A 19,818-nucleotide genomic window follows, 5' to 3' on the forward strand; every position below is an offset into this window, starting at 1 on the left:
GATAGAATTCACAGGTGAATCCATCAGGCCCTGGGGATTTTTTCTTAGGAAGTTCTTTGATGGCTTGATGGATTTCAATTTCTGATATGGGATTATTTAAGAATTCTATTTCCTCTTCTGTTAGTCTAGGCAGTTTGTATTTTTGTATATATTCATCCATTTCTCCTAAATTGGTGTATTTATTGCCATATAATTGGGCAAAGTAATTTCTAATGATTGCCTTAATTTCCTCCTCATTGGAGGTGCTGTCCCCCTTTTCATCTTTAATGCTGTGAATTTGCTTTTCTTCCTTCCTTTTTTTAATTAGATTGACCAGTACTTTGTCTATTTTGTTTGTTTTTTCAAAGTACCAGCTTCTTGTCTTATTTATTAAATCAATAGTTCTATCACTTTCGATTTTATTAATTTCTCCCTTAATTTTTAAGATTTCTAATTTGGTTTTCTGCTGGGGGTTTTTAATTTGATCGCTTTCGAGTTTTTTCAATTGCATTTCCAATTGATTGATCTCTGCTCTCCCTTGTTTGTTAATATGAGCTTTCAGGGATATGAATTTGCCTCTAATTACCGCTTTGGCTGCATCCCAAAAGGTTTGAAAGGATGTTTCGCCATTGTCATTTTCCTTGATGAAATTATTAATTGTTTCTATGATTTCTTCTTTAGCTAAACGGTTTTGGAGTATCATATTGTTTAATTTCCAATTGGTTTTAGATTTGGTTTTCCATGTACCATTACTAATCATTATTTTTATTGCCTTGTGATCTGAGAAGGCTGCATTCATTATTTCTGCTTTTTTGCATTTGTGTGCTATGTTTCTGTGACCTAATGTATGGTCAATTTTTGTGAATGTGCCATGTGGTGCTGAGAAGAAGGTGTATTCCTTTTTATCCCTATTTATTTTTCTCCATATGTCTATTAATTCTAATTTTTCTAAGATTTCATTCACTTCTTTTACCTCTTTCTTATTTATTTTTTGATTTGATTTATCTAAATTTGATAATGGTTGGTTTAAGTCTCCCACTAGTATGGTTTTATTGTCTATTTCTTCCTTCAATTCTCCTAGTTTCTCCATTAGAAATTTGGGTGCTATATTATTTGGTGCATACATGTTGATTAATGATATTTCCTCATTGTCTAGAGTCCCTTTTAACAAAATATAATTACCTTCCCTATCCCTTTTGATCAGGTCTATTTTTGCATTGGCTTTATCAGATATCATGATTACCACTCCTGCCTTCTTTCTATCAGTTGAGGCCCAGAAGGTCTTACTCCATCCTTTAATTCTGACCTTGTGGGTGTCAACCCGCCTCATGTGTGTTTCTTGAAGACAACATATGGTAGGGTTTTGGATTCTAATCCATTCAGCTATTCGTCTACGTTTTATGGGTGAGTTCATCCCATTCACGTTCAAAGTTATGATTGTCATTTGTGGACTCCCTGGCATTTTGATTGCCTTCCCTAATTCTAACCTTTTCTTCTTCGGCTCTACCTTTTAGTCCAGTGATTTACTTTGAATCAGTCCCCCTTGTCCCCTCCCTTGATGTTTCCCTTTTTTGTCCCTCCCTTTTTGTTCCCTCCCCCTCCCCCCTCTCTTTCCCTCCCTTTTTGTTCTCCCTCTCCCCCTCCCCCCCTTGGTTTTCCCTTCTCCTTACCCTTGTTGGGTAAGATAGAATTCAAGATCCCAATGGATCTGGATGTTTTTCCCTCTCAGAGTTGATTTCCCTGAGATTGAGGTTTAAGTAAACCACCCCCCCCCTCTCTTCCTCTCCTTCTTATAGGAGTTTTCTTCCCCTCCCCTTCCCCTGTGAATCTTTGTGTGAGAACCATTATTCTATTTGGTCTTTCTTTACCCCCTATTTATACATTACATTTTCCCCACATATTAGTATACATAGGTTGATATAAATGTAGTCCTTATAGAAGAGAGTTTGAGTAAAAGAAGATAACATTTTTCCCCTTTCCTTAATATTTACCTTTTCAGGTATTCCTTGCTCTTTGATTTTCGGTATCAAACTTTCCACAGAGCTCTGGTCTTTTCTTTGCAAAAAGTTGGAAGTCTTCTATTTTGTTGAATGCCCATACTTTCCCTTGGAAGTATATAGTCAGTTTTGCTGGGTAGCTGATTCTTGGTTGGAGACCCAGCTCTCTTGCCTTTCTGAAGATCATGTTCCATGCCTTACGATCATTCAGAGTAGAACTTGCAAGGTCTTGTGTGACCCTGATTGGCATTCCTTTATATCTAAATTGTCTTTTTCTGGCTTCCTGTAGGATTTTTTCTTTTGTTTGATAGCTTTGGAATTTGGCAATTACATTCCTGGGAGTTGTCTTTTGGGGGTTTAGTGTAGAAGGTGTTCTGTGAGCTCTGTCAGTGGCTGTATTGCCCCCTTGTTCTAGAATCTCTGGGCAATTTTCTTTGATTATATCTTGTATCACCATGTCCAGTTTGGTGTTTATTTCTGGCTTTTCTGGGAGTCCAATTATTCTTAAATTTTCTCTTCTCCCCCTGTTTTCCAGATCTATCACCTTGTCGGTGAGATATTTTATGTTCTCTTCTAATTTCTTGGTGTTTTGGCTTTGCTTTATTAGTTCTTGCTTTAAAGCCTGGTTTTCTTTTACAGTTTGGTCAAACTGGTTTTGTAGATGCGTGAATTTCTTTTGCATCATTTCCCACTTTTCCTCCCAGAGGGCTTCCATCTTTTTGGTCCTTTCTGATTCAAATTCTTCATGTGTTTGTGGAGAGTTTCTATTTCCTTTGGAAGATTTTGGAGAATTTTCTTGTATATCTTCTTCTATCTGCTCTGTATTTTGTATTTTGGCTCCATAGAATGTGTCCAGAGTCGCCCCTTTCTTCTTATTTTTCTTGGTATTTTGGGGCTTCTGTGCTTCTGTGGAGTTTGTCATCTCTGAATGTGGAGGATTGGCTTTTCTTGTCTTTGTCTGGTTATCAGAGGCTTTAGTCCTGGGCAGATGTTGGTTCTATGAGCGTTCCCTGGGTTAAACTGAATATGCCTCACTGGAACTGGAATGGAAGGGTCGGACCACGAGGCCACACTCTCCCCCTGGCTCGATTTCCGGAAGTTGCCTTCAGAATCCCTGGCCGTGAGGCTGTTTCGTTGGCCTGCGGGGGGATGGGCTGCCGCTTCCCCAAGCTCCGAGAGCACAGACTTTCACTGAGACTTGGATAGCAGGATCCAGCCCGTGAGGCTCTCTTGCCCACCCTGAGGGTTGCTGTTGTTTTGACCAGCTCTCTGCAGCGGAGGCCCCAGGCAGTAACTTTCACCCGGACTGACCGGCTCTCTGCAGCGGAAGCCCCAGGCAGTAACTTTCACCCGGACTGGGACTTGGGTAGAAGACCCTGAGGGTTGTTGTTCCTCAGACCCTGCTCTCTGAGCCCGGCGCGGCTGCCGCTTCCGGGAGCCTTGGACTCTGCGCTCCTACCCCTGAGGTCCGAGGGATCTCGGGTTCTGGCTTTTAAGGGGAGCCGTACCTTTTGAACCGGGTCCAGGTCCAGGAGGAGGGTTCCCAGGGTCTGTGCTGTTGATCGTTTTGAATTTCGGCGCCTTAGGAGCTTCTAGTTTGAGATCGGTCGGGAAGGGTTTTCCGGAGATCTGAACTTCAGCTTTCTCTAAGCCGCCATCTTAACCGGAAGTCCCCTCAATTAACCTTTTTTAAGCCTGTTTTATTACCTTTAAAATGAGGGTGCTGGGCTCGTTGACCTGTACAGTTCTTTCCCGTTCTAGATCTAGGAATTCTGTCTTTCTGATATATAGATAGATATAGATATATAAACAAAGATGCTGATCTCTTTCTGCTCTATCAGATAGATAGATAGATGAATAGATAGATAGATAGATAGATAGATAGATAGATAGAAGAATAGATAGACAGACAGACAATAGATGGGACAGACAGACAATGGATGGACAGACAGACAAAGATATAGATAGATAGATAGATAGATAGATAGATAGATATAGCTGTCTGTCAATCAGATCTGTTAAAAAGGAGACCGAGGCAGAATGTAAATTTTGTTGGAGAACTGGGGAAGATTTGGGGTTCTGCTTGTCCAGCCTTCCCGAGCTGATGAGTCTTTTCCTAGCTCAGCTCCCTCCATAGTGCTTTATACTGCTCAAAAACATAAAGGGGCCCTTGTTGCAGGGTACCAGGGGTAAGAAAGGATTATGGGATAATACCCATGAAATACCCTCGACTTGGAACTTTTTTTTGTCATATGTCTACACATGGTTATATACATATCAACACAATCGCATGTAGGAATGAGAGGCAGCACGATAGAGTGGCTACAGGGCTAACCTTGGACCAGAATGAGGAGGCTTCAGATGTTGTCTCAGACACCTACTAACTGTAGTTATGTAGTCTACCAGTCCACTAGTTACATGGACAAGCCACGTAGCCTCTCCTTATTGCTCCTTATTGCAAGCTGCTAAGTTGTGTCAGAGAAAGAAACTTCCACACTGGGACTTGTCTCACTCTGTCAAAAAGTGTCCATTTGGATCTCAGAGTCTGCCAGAAAATAGTTCTCACCCAGTTCCCCAGAAAGTGGGGCCGTGCTTTTAAGTTGAGTCTGCATTATTTCTGCAATCATTGCTTTCTTAAGTTGAGACAATCCGCCAAAGAAGGAATCGAGTCCTGGTTTGCGGTATTTGTTGATTTCTGAGATAGAAATGCTGATGCTAAAAATTGAACAATTGAGTCATCGCAAGCTGGTTTCAATGCTGCTCTCTGTCTGGATTCCCAAAGTAGATGTATGGATACAAATTCTGGCCCCAAAACAAGTAAGAGGAAAATAGCCGTCCGCTGAAATGATCTAAAGCTGTTTCATGTCGACGAGCATGGACCCATCAGACCAGAAGAGAAGGCCACCACGGAAGTCCTTTTTGAAAACGTGGGTTTTCGGTTGTCCTAAGCTTGATCCTTGCAGGTGTTTGGAGCTGGCTGCTTCCCAGGTCTCTTTGCTTCTTCTCCTTTCCTTCTAGTACCCTCAACATTCTCGATAGCCAAAGCATCAAATGAGAAAATTTAAAAAGCCAAAATAGAGAATGAAAAGGGTTGCGCCGGGGGTTCGGGGTGGGTTGGAAGCCAGGACGTTTTTGTTGCGTTTTGGGTGCTGGGTATTCGAGGTATGAAATAGTCATAAAATCTTTTTGTGCAAACCTGTTTCATGTTATCCTTCTACTGGCTTGAAAGCAACAGATGCCATTCTTTAATGCCAATGTAACTACTGAAACAAAAAAGAAACAGAATCAACCCGTGCTGGACTGGAACTCATTTGGGAGAGTACAGAATGTCCCTTTCTTTGGTGTTCTCATAGGAAAGTATTTTCCCCCTGAGTGGCACATAGTTTACGGGTGCTTATCTGAAATATTCCTTTGTTTATTAAAGATATAATTTATTCTATAATAGCAACGAAGACATTTGAAACGAGCTGGCTGGGCTCATCGACTCTTACCTAAGTGAACGTACACGACCTGCTCTGGCAGGAAACCATAACCACTTGGATTGGCAGTTTATCCAAGTTAGGAAGAGATCCAAAAATGGTTCAGTTTTGCCTTAGACCGACGGGAATTAATGAAGGAGAAATACTCCGACATCGGGGTGGGGGTGCTCTTGGAAAGGCTGCGGCGTGTTGATTATAACCAGAGCCTCGATTTCTGATTCTCTCATCGGGCTCAGCCGGCCGCCCAATCTGCCTTTCAGAATGCGAGGGCAGGGCTGGCCCAACTGGTTCTGCAGACAATGCAGCTGGCATTGCCTCTGCTTCGTCTCATGCCAACTGGGCTGGCCAGCGTGGGGAGGGCCTGGAGGGCAAGGGGTGTGTCATTTTTTTCCATTATCCCTCAAAGCCTGGCTTCATGCAGCCTCGAGTGGCGATAAGGTCTTGATCGAAGCTTGGCAGCCACTCAACGTTTGCTTCATGTCAATGATTTACCAACTCTTTGGCAGGAATGGTAGCCCAGGATGCCTAAAGAGGCACATGGAGTCTGGGTTCAAATCCTGCCTTGGATGCTTGTGATTGCTTTGAACTTCAGATATATGTAATTCAACTGCAATGAGCCTTGGTTACTTTATCTGTAAAATGAACCAGTTGGACTAGATGACCTTGAGATGCTTTCTAGGTCTGTAAAATGGGGCCGAGAATGGCACCTGCTTTCCAAGAGTGTTTGAGGACCTCATGAGATAATACTTGTACAGGTCTTTGCAAACCTTCCAGTGTTATATAAATATGGTACATCAGCATCATCACCACCAGCACCTGCTCTATGCCAGGCACCGTGCTAAGAGCTATATAAATATCATGTCATCTGATCGCACTCACTGAGTGCAGTCATTCTCCTTTGGTGGTTCTCTGATGGCCTGGACTGATCCACCAGCATGAATGAAGACCCTTCTAGCCTCTTCTTGGCCAGATCCTCCCAGGTTTTCTCTCTAGAGGGGCTTCTCCACCTACCTGCCACCCTCCTCTTGTTCTTTGAGTGCTTTCTGCATCCCAGAGATCCTGAATCCTGCCCTTCATCATCCCTTGCTCTCACTGTGGACCGCTCTACCCTTTGAACCTCCCGGGTTCTGTGGGCTGTGCTTGTCTCCATTTGTAACCTGCTCATCTTTAGGAGTCCTATGCTTTGGGCTCTTTCTTACCCCCACCACATGGGGACCTTCTTTTGCCTTTTGAGTCACCTGCAGTTACGAGAGGGACTTTCCATATTTCAAGATCATCCCATATTTGCTGAGAGAACATCGTTATGAGAAGGGCACAGGGTCCACAGGCAGCAACTTGGAATCCCTGAAAAGCACACTCTCCCCAGTTTGATCTTGACTACTTTCTCTAATACATTCTGGGCAAACTATAAAAATTGAAATTAGATCTCAAATAATAAAATAAAGTGACTTGCCCAGGATCACACAGCCAGGAAGTGTCTCAGGTCAGATTTGAACCCAAGACCTCCCGTGTCTAGATTTGTCTCTCAATCCACTGAGCCACCAAGCTGTCCCTTAGCAGCACAATTTAAGGGCTATAATACTGAACTTGACTTAGGAAAGGTAGGTTGTAGTTTGACACATATGCTTAGTAGCTGAATAAACCTGGACAAGTCACTGACCTACTCCCAGCCTCAGTCTCCTAATATATAAAATGGGGAAGATGATAAATTCTGCCTCACTTCATGAAAACGTGAGCAACATTTACAAATGATTCTCTGTAGCTGACATCTTATTGACCCTCTGGTTAACTGGAAGACATAGACAATACCAAATCCCACTGTTGTTATTTCTCTGTTGAGTGCAAAACAAAACAAAACAAAAAGTTTTTTTTTTTTTAGTCCAACAATGCCTGGTTTCAAAAGCTCTCCCCTCCCATGCCTGTGATAGGATCAGATAATATTCCCCAAGAGATAAAACAACAATGATCACTTTGTTCCATGATCCTCTGATTACCAGTAAAATAAGGGAGACATATATAAGTTCACATTCTTCACTGTCATAGAAGGGGACTTCAGGGCAAAGTCCCACGAGAAGATCAGTTCCTTAGAGATGGTGGGACTGTCCAGGTGTTCCTTCTTGGGAGAAACAAAGCCCTAGAAGCATATAGACTCTTCAGTGAAAGGGAGGTTGCACAGGAGACTGGCCTCATAGTCCACTCAAGAAAAGCCAAATGACTGTCATTTCCCCCAAACAAACATTATTCCTTAAAATTTAAAGTTAATTTTCTGCTCCAAATCAAGCCAGTTCCCATGCTTCTTCGAGGAACTAAGATACTTCTCTAAAAATGCTTTGATGGTGGGACTTTGGAAATTGTGCTCTCCTGGTAAGCTTGCTATTTTCCTAAACTGTCCTTGAAAAGCCATTGTTTTCTTGAGCTGTTAGCTCTATAATAGGCTTAATTTGCTTGCTGAAATCAGCTTGACCATCTTCCTCTTTTCTGTTCCAAGTCTTCATCTTTTTCTTGGAGCTCAGGCTGAGTGACATCAGATTTTCTGGCTGGCTTTCCTCTGCCAAGAAGAAATCAGCAATGGAGTAGTAAGCTGCTTGTGGCCAGGAGCTCCAGGCTGTCACTTTTTTTTTCTTTTGTATATATCACTACATAGAGCATGGATCTAACACACAATAGACAATTAGAATGTTTTCTTCTTTCCTTCTTTCCTTCTTTCCTTCTTTCTTTCTTTCTTTCTTTCTTTCTTTCTTTCTTTCTTTCTTTCTTTCTTTCTTTCTTTCTTTCTTTCTTTCTTTCTTTCTTTCTTTCTTTCTTTCTTTCTTTCTTTCTTTCTTTCTTTCTTTCTTTCTTTCTTTCTTTCTTTCTTTCTTTCTTTCTTTCTTTCTTTCTTTCTTTCTTTCTTTCTTTCTTTCTTTCTTTCTTTCTTCCTTCCTTCCTTCCTTCCTTCCTTCCTTCCTTCCTTCCTTCCTTCCTAATTGAAGCTTTGTTCTCTAACCAAATCAGAATTCCTTGCCTTCCTCCTACCCCCCCATCAATCAATCAATCAATCAACAAAGCATTCTTTGTACACTCCTTATATGCTAGGCACTATGTGAGCTTGGATGGTATTGGGTTAAAACCATGCATTGAATTGTTTGAGAATTCCTTTTGGATACTGATAGGACAGTTAATTTCTGAATCACTTGTGAATTCCTGAATCGGCAGACTCCCTGAGCTGGCTGGTGCTGATGATTTTGGCACGTTTATTTGCAGGTCAGCTGGAGTTGGATTTTTTTTTAATCTGTAAGAGAATATCTTATCTATGCAAAGTTTAAAGGTAATTGCTGGGAGACTAGCATGGAGACTGTTACCGCTTGGCTTTCATTCTGTCAAAGGGGAACAGTCTAGAGAAGGACAGACACTGAGTCATTTGAGTACTTGATTCTAACTGTAATAACAGACTTACAATTTGCTAGTTTACTCTTAGGGTTTTTAGATGCCTCTAATACATATTCAGATAATTAGAGTAGCAAAACTAAACATTAAGGTATCATATCTAATCAGACCTCTAGCAAATCCATATGCCATATGGCAGATTCAGTCACTGGATCATTGGCCCCAACAATTCATTAGCAAGCATTTATTAAGCGCCAGCCATGAACTAGGCATCAAGTTAAGCACTGGGGACAAAAGGAAAACAGACCATGCCCTCAGGGAGCTTATCTTCTGTCTAGATAACATATATACATGATTATATGCAGAATAAATAATCATTTTGTTCTGAGAGTCCCTGGCAACTGGAGGGAAATCAGAAAAGGTCTGCTGTAGGAGCTGCTATCTCTTTAAAAGATTTGCTTCCTGTTGATTCACTTCTTTATTCAAAAACAGAAAATAGAAGCAAAATGAGGGAGCCCAAAACTGTCTTTTTTTTTCTCCAATTATCCTATTGTAGAAAAGGTTGAAATGCTTGGCACATAGCCTATGCCCATGGTTAATTCATCAAGGCTTTCCAGACATATGTAGCTTGAGGTAGGATGATAAGATCACAGTTTAAGAGCTAGAAGGAATTGCAGAGATCAGTGAGATCAAAGCTTCTGTTTCACTGATGAGAAAAGTGACACCCCCAAAAGTTGTCATTTTCCCAGACTCTCATGGCAATGGTCTGGTGTAAGTCCTAATATGGAATTGGGAGAAGACTTGGTCTTGGCTAAAAGAATTATTTTTAGGGCCCAGGAACCATTTTTAAATCAAATGTTTAGAGCCTTATCTGTAAGAGACTTTTTTATAGTCTTTTCACAGATGAGGAAACTGAAGCCTAAAAAGAAAAAAAAAACAATATTTAACCTTTTTCCTTCCATCTTAGAATCAATACTGTATACTGGTTCCCAGGCAAAGGGGCAGAAAAGGCTAGGCCATGGGGGTAAAGTGACTTGCCTAAGGTCACACAGCTAGCAATTTTCTGAGGCCATATTTGAATCCAGGACCTCCTAATCTCTGAGCTCCACTCTCTATCCAATGAGCCACCCAGCTGCTCCCAGAGAAGATCTCCTGGAATGGGTGAAAAGACTTTGCCAAAGGGTTCATGACAGAACACAGTTAATGACCTGGGATGGAATTTCTAGTTTATGTCTGCAGATACTGCATTCTCTTCTTGTTTAAATCTATTTGCTGTACATTTAGGTCTATGGGTAATCTGTGTGTTATTATATCAGGCTTATAGAAAAAAAAGTACAGAACCAGGTGATATCGAAGCCTCAGAACCTTCAAGTCGCTTTGAGATCACTGATCAGCCTCACACAACCCCCTCGTCCCCAGAGATGAGGAAACTGAGGCCCAAGGATGAGACTTGTTAGAGCAGACCTGAAATGTAAATCTAATTCCAAAGTCGGTGCTCCTTCTCCTGCAATGGAATGATTTGGTTAAAAAAAACCCAAAATACCAGGTAATCATCTCAATAATTGAGGGTCAGGCCTGAAGACAGGAGACTTGGTTTCAATCTGGCCTGAGCTACTTCCTAGCTATGTGACCCCTGGGCAAGTATCTTACCCTTAATTACCCAGCGTTTACCACTAACAAAAGTTGGAACAGCTGTGACCATTCCCTTCCAAACTAATCTTTAAGTGCCTCAAAAAAATAGGGGTCAAAATCCAACAAGAAGGTGGAGGGGAAGGGGGCTCTCCCACTGAACACAACTGGAAAGGTTGGTTGATTTTCATGGGATAAGGGGGAACCAGAAACAAAAGTACACACAGAAGAGTGCTGGCTGACCCCCTTCCACCCCCACCGCCCCCCACCTACTACTTGAAGTTCAACTTTGCAATCCCAGGACCCTGCCTATACCACCACCAGCAGAGCAGCCCAGACCCCAGAGCAACCCCTTCAAGTCCCAGGCTCTGGCACCAAGCCCCACAGTGAGGGTCAGAAGTCTATAGCACTTGTCCTGTATTCCTGCCCACTGAGTAAAGGGAGCATATTGGCCCCCCAGCTAGATTTCTAGTCCTTTTTTTTTTTTTAATTTCTAATTACTTTAGAGCCTGAGCTTGGCATGGCGATCCCCCCTCCCCCCCCCCCCCCCCCCCCCCACTTCTCAAGTCTTCCTTTTCCTCTTCTTCTTCCAATTTTTGAGTAACTGAGCAGAATCTGTGTCTGCGCATTGTGGCCAATTGTTTTTGAGCAGAATCTTTGCTTTTGGAGAACTCCTACTGCCAAAGCCTGAGTCAGAAACTTGACCCACAGCACATGGAGTTGACTAAGAGTAGAAACACTGAATGAAAATGTTTAATGTTAAAGTTCTCTCCAACATTGATTCGTGGACTTTTCCCTCCTTATAAACAAAGAGTTATTTCACTTCTTATTCTGTGACTTGAGGTGTAACCACTCCATATCTAATGCATGATTCTCTTCTTTTTGAATTATAGAGTAGGAAAGTAGGAAAGTAAGAAAAGAAAGGAGGGAGGAAGAGAAGAGAAAAAACGATGTCTTAAGCAATTAGTATGTGTCAGATATTGTGCTAAGTTCTGGGGGGTACAAATGAAAAGACAATCCCTGCCCTCAAAGGCATCTTGTTTGGCATATCTCCTCATCTCTTCATGATAGAGTATTTGTAGGAATTCTTTCTTGGAAAAAAAAATGATTTGATGAGGTGAAAAAGAAAAGTAGATTAAGAAGAAAATGTTGCACCATCCCTGAATACTGCTATAGAAATGGTTCCTGGTTTTATCAACAAGCCAAGTAGGTATTGAGGTGGACTATAACCCATCCATCCCTTTGCACTATACTGTGCATTTCCATTAATGCAATAGTTTTTGTTAAATGACTGATATCTGCTCGGGCATTGCACTTAGATGCTAGGGACACAAAGCCCAAAAAACAAAGCAGTCCTTCCTAGACACTTTATGATGTTGAAGAGCCATAACTCCAACTCAGTGATGACCCTCTTGGAACTTTGGTGGCTAGTTCTCCGACAATCAATATGTTGTCCATCAGGGCCTTTGTCCTCTCAAAAGTGATAGGACCCATCAGAGCTTGTGCTTCTGCAGTCAGACCTTTGAGAACCAGAAGCTCCCTTCTTACTCCATGCTATCGGAAGTTCTCAGGGAGCCTAGAGTATCAGAGGAATCTCATTATGAACTTTCAGCCACCGTGGCAGGAAATATCTACCAGGCTACAGTAAGAAGGATTGTTTGTTACTGATACATAGATTCATTTATCAGATTTTAAGGTCATATTACATGTAGGGAATTGTCCAGTTGTTGATGGACTTTTTTGTTTATTTATTTTCCAGCAAGCCAGAATTGTTCACAAATTTATTTCAATTTGATCTGCAGACCCCTACTTCCTCGGTGCCTGGATAATAGATTCTGTCCTGGATCTCTACTATTCCTGGTTTCCCAAATAATAACACCTCCTTTTTGCCAGTAATACTCCTTCTGTCATCTTACAGTTCAGGTTACATGGTAATGTGAGGTTGCCAATGTCCATTCCAGCATCAAGATTTTTTTTTCCAATGCAGTGTTTCAGATGAAGTAGGATGTGATTGGTTTGGTTTATATTTTAATTAATTAAGTAGCCGAAAAGACTTATTTCATTGACACCTGATTTCTATTTCATATTCTGGCAAATCTTTTGTATTAGTAAATGAAATTTTCTCTTGCCTAGAGAAAAGCCAAGTTTCTGTTGTTTTTGGTGTTCTATCAGCATTCCTTCTGATTATTAGTAGTGAGCTAGAGACAAGGACTTAAAATTCTTTTAGCAAGAGAGTTTGGCCCCTAAGATATGTATTTGTAATATTCATAACTGCAACTTTTTCATATAAAATAGTTGATGAGTAAATAATTAACTGCTATTTCATTTCCCAAGTGTTTATCCTTAAAACCACATGAAACTTAATAATAAGGTTCATAGATATTCTGAGGCAGTTTCTTGGAATCATGAAACTTACCATTCAAGAGATGTATGAAGATATGGAACTGCCCATGGCAACGGGGAAGATGGCAAGATGCCTATGGTGCCTGGTTGGGAAGCAAGGCTGGGGGCTGCCATTTTATTGCTAATGGAAAGCCACCTCACAGCAGCAGAGAAGATATATTTAGAAGAGAATTCTTATGTCTTTTCCACTGCTTACTTCCTGGTTTACATTTATAAAATCCTGTCTTTTTTTCCTGGGAAAGCAAAAAATCCATGCAGAGTAATTGTAGGTTGATTTCTAGAAAAGGGTTTTCTAGTCATCCCTAATCTTCAATGTTTCAGTCTGCATCTCATCTATAAAAATCTCCCTGCACAATATTGTATTCGCCATTAGGGATGTAAAGATGTCATCCAAATATTTCCTCTCCTCAAGGACTTTAAATTTAGGGAGAGACATTATATTCATGACATGTATTCATTCACAAAATATATAAGTGAATGCAAGGTCCTTTGAGGGAAGAAGGCTCATCAGATCATGAAAGGCTTCAAGTTCTTGTTCAGATGTTCAGTCATGTCCAACTCTTCCTGACCCCATTTCTGGTTTTCTTGGTAGAGATACTGGAACAGTTTCCCTTTCCTTCTCCAGCTCATTTTACAGATGAGGAAACTGAGGCCAACAGGGATAAGTGACTTGCCTAGAGTCATGTAGCTAATAAGTGTCTGAGGCCAGATTTGAACTCCATGCCTGGTGTTCCTTTATTCACGGCACCATCTAGCTGCTTCCAGTAGGAGATGGCAAATGAGTTAATCGTTGGAAAAACTTGGTTTTCTAGGAGCTTGAGGTGAGGAAGGAGTGTATCCCAATCATGAGTGACAGCTTTTACAAAGGACAAAGGCAGGAGATGGAGTACCATGTGTGAGGAAAAGCAAGAAGGCACAACTAATTCTGCCTCCCTCTGTTCTTGCTTTCATTCCTATTGTTAGCAAAGGGAGTGGGAGAGTGTTGACACAAATGGAAACAAAACAGTGATATTGGGTTGGGAGTAGACACAGGTGTGGAAGAAATTAGGAGTAAACAAGGGTTGATTTTGTATGTATATCCCTGAAGTGTAAGCATTGGGTTCATTGTTGAGAGCAATCAAGGAAGAGTTGAAGAATAAATCATTTAATTTTTCTTTTAATTAAAGGCTAAGTCTTTTGTGCTTTTACTGGTACCCCATATGTGACTGTGTAGAGCTGGAAGGATCTAGCCATCAGTAGCTAAAAGGATCTTGGAAATAGGCAGCAGGAGAGTTCATGTGAAGCTCAAAATGACCCAGTCATTTTGTCTGGGTCAAAGTGACTCTTTCTGATAGAAGATCATCCTTGATTGTGAGACATACTTTGATTTGACTTTACTACAACTCCCTGTGCCTCAAGTCAAAGATGTTTAGAAGGATGAAGACATCCAGTGGGTTGAGATCAATGTTCATCACTCTCCCTCTCTTATTTTTTTAACTCTTATCTTCTATTTTAGACTTGACACTAAGTATCACTTCCAGTGCAGAAGAGAGAAAAGGCTAGGCAATTGGGATTAAGTAATAGGAATACTCTCTCTCTCTTTCTGAGGCAAATAGGATTAAGTGACTTGTCCAGAGTCACACAGCTAGTAAGTAGCTGAGACTGGATTTGAACTTGGGTCTTCCTGACTCCAAGGTCAGCACTCTATCCAGCGTGCCACCTAGCCACCCCTAATGTCCATCACTTTCAATAATACCATCTTGAAAATGGAGAAAGGTGATGTGTAGTAATGTGTCCTTTCTAAAGAGTTCCAACAAAATGAGGGAATGTCCCTCGATTGGGGGGACATTGGCTGAACACATTGTGGTATATGTTGGTGATGGAATACTCATGTGCTCAAAGGAATGATGAACTGGAGGGATTCCATGTGAACTGGAAGGACCTCCAGGAAGTGATTCAGAGTAAAAGGAGCAGAACCAGGAGAATGTTGTACACAGAAAGTGAAAAACTGTGGAACAATCCAATGTAATAGATGTTGCTACTAGCAGCAATGCAATGACTCAGGACAATCCCAAGGAATTTATGAGAAAGAATGCTGTTCACATTGAGACAAAGAACTGTGGGAGTAGAAACACCGAAGAAAAACATCATTTATCACTTGTTTATATGGGTATAGGATTGGGGTTTTGGTTTTTAAAAGATTATTCCAAAAAAGAATAATATGGAAATAGGTATTGAGTGATAATACATGCATAACCCAGTGGAATTGCTTGTTGACTCTGGGATGGGGGGGGGCAAGAAGAATCATGTAACCATCATCAAATACTTAAAATAAAATTTTAAAAAATAAAGAAAAGCAGGAAAAAAAAAGATAAAGAGTTCCAACAGGTTGCCACGAGCATTTAGAAAAGAGTTCAGCAAACTAACCTATTGGCCAAAGCTAATTTTTCTTTTTACATTTTAATATTTATCATTTCTTTATTTTAAAAGGTAAAGATCATTCTTAGCTTGCAAAACATACAAAAGCAGGGAGGGAGTTGGATTTGGACCACAGGCTAGAGTTTATCGATCCTTAGTACAGATTTTTTTTTTGAACCCTTATTTTCTGTCTTAGAATAGATGCTGAGTATTGGTTCCATGGTAGAAAAGTTGTAAGGAGTAGGTAATGGGGATTAAGTGGATTGATTAGGGTCACCCAGCTAAGTGTCTGAGACCAGATTCAAACCCAAGTCTTCCCATCTCTGAGTCTGGCTCTCTCTATCTACTGAGCCACCTAGCTGCCTACACAGAGAGTTTTAATGAAAAACAAAAGTCACTCCAAGGATTACGAAATACCATCAACAGCAAGTATCTACAAAGCCTTGTGGTGTGCTAGGTCACTTGAAGGTTATAATTTTTGGCATACTTCCTGTCTTTAAAGACTTTCCCATATGAGAGAGTGATAAACCCTAGTTATGGTGGATGCATAGGTAAATATCATTCAATTAGTAAACACTTTTTAAGCACCTACTAGCATATCAATCCAGCTCTCAATGCCTTGGACAACTCTCTTAAGACTCAGTTTTGGAACAGGGACCAAGCTGTACTGATGGAGATTCCCACCCCACTCCACATTCCATTTCCACCAGAAAGAGAGGTGCACTTTCTCATCTCTTATTCCTGGCCAGGCTTACCTATAGTGATTGCACAATACTTAGGGTTGCTTCTTTTGAACTTTCCATTTGCGTGGCTATTTGGTGTTCCTGGGTAAGCCACTTATCCATGTCTGCCTCAGTTTCCTTGTCTATCAAATTAATTGGAAAAGGAAATGGCAAACCATTCTAGTATCATTGCCAAAAAAAGAAACAAAAACCCAAATGGGGTCATGAAGAGTCAGACACAACTGAAAACAACTGACCTACAAGTCATTGTGTCTATTACTTTCCTGGTTCAGCTTATGTCACCCAATATCGGTTTATACCAATTTTCTCATTCATTATCTCCAAATTCTTCCTATTCAGAGACTCTTAAGGCATCATACAATTCCATTATATTCACATGCCAGAGTTGGGTTAGCCCCAATCAATGTGTATTTAATTTAGTTCTAATTCTTTGCTAGCACAATGAATAGTGCTGCTACATGGAGTCTCCTCTTCTGTCCTTGACATAGGCATATTAAATTATTATTATTAAATATTAAACTAATATAAAAAAAATTTTAAATAGTAGCCAGAAGTTCCATTTTTTTTCTCTGTGACTCCCCTTCTGAATTCCTTTCATGCTTTCCAAGTCCTATAGATTCTTTTGGGAAATACACCCAAGATACCAGAGAAAGAAACTTTCGGTTTTTATCAGGTGCATATTATCATTTCTCAGATGTATTAAGTAAAAAAAAGGTAAAATGTAAATGCTCTTTTTTTGTAGATTCTTTAAAGAATTAGAAGAAAGACACCAAAATAATATCTTCCTAGACGATATAAGTGACATTGTAGAAAAACATACAACGTCTACATTTGATCCCTATATAAAATACTGTACAAATGAAGTCTATCAACAGCGGACTCTACAGAAATTAATGTAAGTAACCTTTGTCTATTTGCAAAAACTGCATCTTGTTTTAGAGGCCTTAAGTGAATGTAGTGGGATGATACTGATTAAAAGGGTTTTAGAATCCACCTCCCAAAGTGATGCCTTGGGGAGTGAAACAGGAATGAATGAATGAAAAACCATCGAATAAATCCTTATTATGTGCCAGGAAGGCTGGGCTAAATATGAGGGAAACAGTACCAAAAGCAAAACAGTTCCTGTCCTCTAGGAGCTTATACTATCCTGGAGGAAACAAAGCACAAGGAGGAGTGGTGACCAAAAGGGGCACTTTTGTCTGGAAAGTTATAGGATTAGGAAGTGGGGATTGTGTGGAATAAGTTGAAAAATCCCATCCAGGAGAAATGAAGTTGATTTGGTCATGGTTCATAGCCTCAGAACTTGAGGGAACAGTGTAGAAGAGAAAGATTTCCCTCATTACCAAGGAGGAGGAGATGGCCATGGTTTAAAGTGAAGGAAAGCATAGCTGGTGCTCTTCCTGAAATAGTGGTTTGAGAGAGGCAATTACTAATCAGTAGAACAGGGCTCTAGGAGGTTCTCTAGGCTAGAAAGGAAGTTCTTGGGGGGAAAATTAAGGAGAAGATATATAAGAAGGAAATTTGGGGAGTGAGAAAAAGAGTTTTTCATAATATAATCTGGAATCACCGAATTTAGAACGAGAAGGCATCTTGGAAATCATTCAATCCATCCTCTTCATTCTATAGAAGGAGAGTGAAGAAAACAGAGGTGAAGGGAAGCACGTTTCAGGAGTTGTGGTAGAAATACTCTCCTGACTCCTGATCTCCTGTTCTTTGTAATGTGCGACTTTGGGGGCCATCTGGTTCAAGCCACAGTTTGTTCAGCTCTTTTGACAAAGAGACCTACAGCTTTTGCTCCAGTAAGGAGGGGCCCCATTCATTACCCCTTTAGGCAGCCTCTTTATTTTTAGATCTCCCTGGCTTTTCAGAACTCATTCTTTTTGATGAACTGAAATTGTTCCCTCTTCAATGGCATGGACTCATTGAGTTTTAGAGTGGGAAGAGTCTCTTAAGAGATCATTAAGGTCAATATTTCCATCCCCACCTCACCCTCCCAACCCCCACCCCCATCCAAATTTTACAGATGAGGAAACCTAAGGCCAGATACATTAAATGGCTGACCCAATATCATACAAAGGCAAGTGGCAGAACCCAGATTTGAACTCAGACCTCTGACTCTCAAGTTTTGTTTTGTTTTTCTGTTACATGAGGCTGTCTCTCTCTTATGCCTATGATCAGTTTCTGCCCTGTAGGGCCAAGGAGAATAGCTCAATCACTTTTCTTCCAATAGATTATACTCAGATGCAGGGACTTGGGGGGAAATATTGTCTTATTTCAATAGACTTGGATGAGAGATAATGGGCGAAAAGCAATCACTTCTTGGTTTTTAAAAATTCGAGTATCCCGAGTAGACTGTACAAGCCTCACTAGTGCATTTTTCCAAGTGTAAACAGATGACTTCCCCTAAGTCAGCTAATGAGAAGTCTGGCTTTGCACTCCTTCCAGATCTCCCCGATTAAGAGTCTCGCAGTCGTTCTTTGGAAAAGGATTTTATCATGTTATTCTCAAGGGCCTGTTGATGATTGCATTAGGAAGCATTGCCATTCTTTGGCTTCTATCCCTTGTCTTGCATCTCAGATGCACATGCCTCCAGCCCCTTTGGGGGGGAGAGTGCTGCCAGGACTCATCTGTCTGCAGACTCTCTCTCCGGATGGATCCTGGGTGTTGGATTCCCACAGCTCAAGGCTCTGGCAAGCTTCCATGCAAACCAGGTGTGTGTGGGGTGGGTGGGTGTGAGGATTATCTTGCAGGGGCCCTACATGGAGATAAAGGAGCCCCTTTTGGTAGGGAGAGCTGGCTCTGGCCCTTCATATGCAGAAAGCTCTTCTTGATGTGGGGGAGGGCTTGGATCTTCCCCAAACCACCACCATATTCAAGGAAATCCTCCAAAAAGAATTGAAAGAGACTCCATTGGAAACCAATTGCTCTGCTTCCTGACCATATTTTTAAGGACTAATCTATGTCCCCTTCCCCTCTCCTGACCCCACATGTCTTGTTGAAGCAAGTGCAAAAGAGTTGAAAATCCGAAAGATGAATTGATCAGTGGGGGGCAGGGAGGGGGAAGGGAGTCAGGAAAAATCTTTTTTTAAAAGCCAGAGCAAGATTTTCACCCAGACCCCTGAACTCCAAGTCCTTCTGCTGTCACTCTATCAGAATATCTCTCTCCCTCTGCTAAATGCAGCTTGTGTTAAAATCCTTTTAAAAAACCATCAGTGGTGTATGCTCTAAGAAAGTAAAAATGATTTCTAACCCCTCGATAGGCTTGTTCATTTCTTTTCATAAAAGCACGGTTGGTGCCAGTTCAAAGCAGATCAAACAAATGGAAGTTGTGCTGTCTTGAAGAAGGAGAAGAAGAAGAAGAAGAAGAAGAAGAAGAAGAAGAAGAAGAAGAAGAAGAAGAAGAAGAAGAAGAAGAAGAAGAAGAAGAAGAAGAAGAAGAACAAGAACAAGAACAAGAACAAGAACAAGAACAAGAAGAAGAAGAAGAAGAAGAAGAAGAAGAAGAAGAAGAAGAAGAAGAAGAAGACAATCTCTTCCTTAGTGTCCCTCCACCTTCATTCAGAGCATATTCAGCTGGCCTCCTGGCCTGACAGAGCCATCCTTTGTAAGAATCAAAACAAGAAAGAAAGTGAGGAGGTAGAGAGAAGGCCAGGGAGCAAAATGCATGAAGCCAGGCTCAGAGACCATGCATGCATATCTGTAGTTCCCAGCCAACAAGGCTCCAGCCAAGCTTGAGCATTCTAATTAGAAAGCTTTGCATTTTGTTGGGTTTAATCTATACTCCAGACTTTTCCAACTTGAATTTTTAATAGACTTCAATGAGTA

General features: G+C 41.0%; 1 protein-coding gene across 1 annotated transcript in view; it reads left to right on the forward strand.

Annotated features, from left to right (window-relative positions):
* ARHGEF26 (Rho guanine nucleotide exchange factor 26) overlaps positions 1–19,818 on the forward strand; it is a 156,919-nt gene that overhangs the window by 82,575 nt on the left and 54,526 nt on the right. The window contains 1 exon segment of the mRNA XM_001372560.3: positions 16,736–16,888. Coding sequence (XP_001372597.2) covers positions 16,736–16,888 — 153 coding nt within the window.

Source organism: Monodelphis domestica, chromosome 8, assembly GCF_027887165.1.
Source record: "Monodelphis domestica isolate mMonDom1 chromosome 8, mMonDom1.pri, whole genome shotgun sequence".
NCBI classification, from domain to species: Eukaryota; Metazoa; Chordata; class Mammalia; order Didelphimorphia; family Didelphidae; genus Monodelphis; species Monodelphis domestica.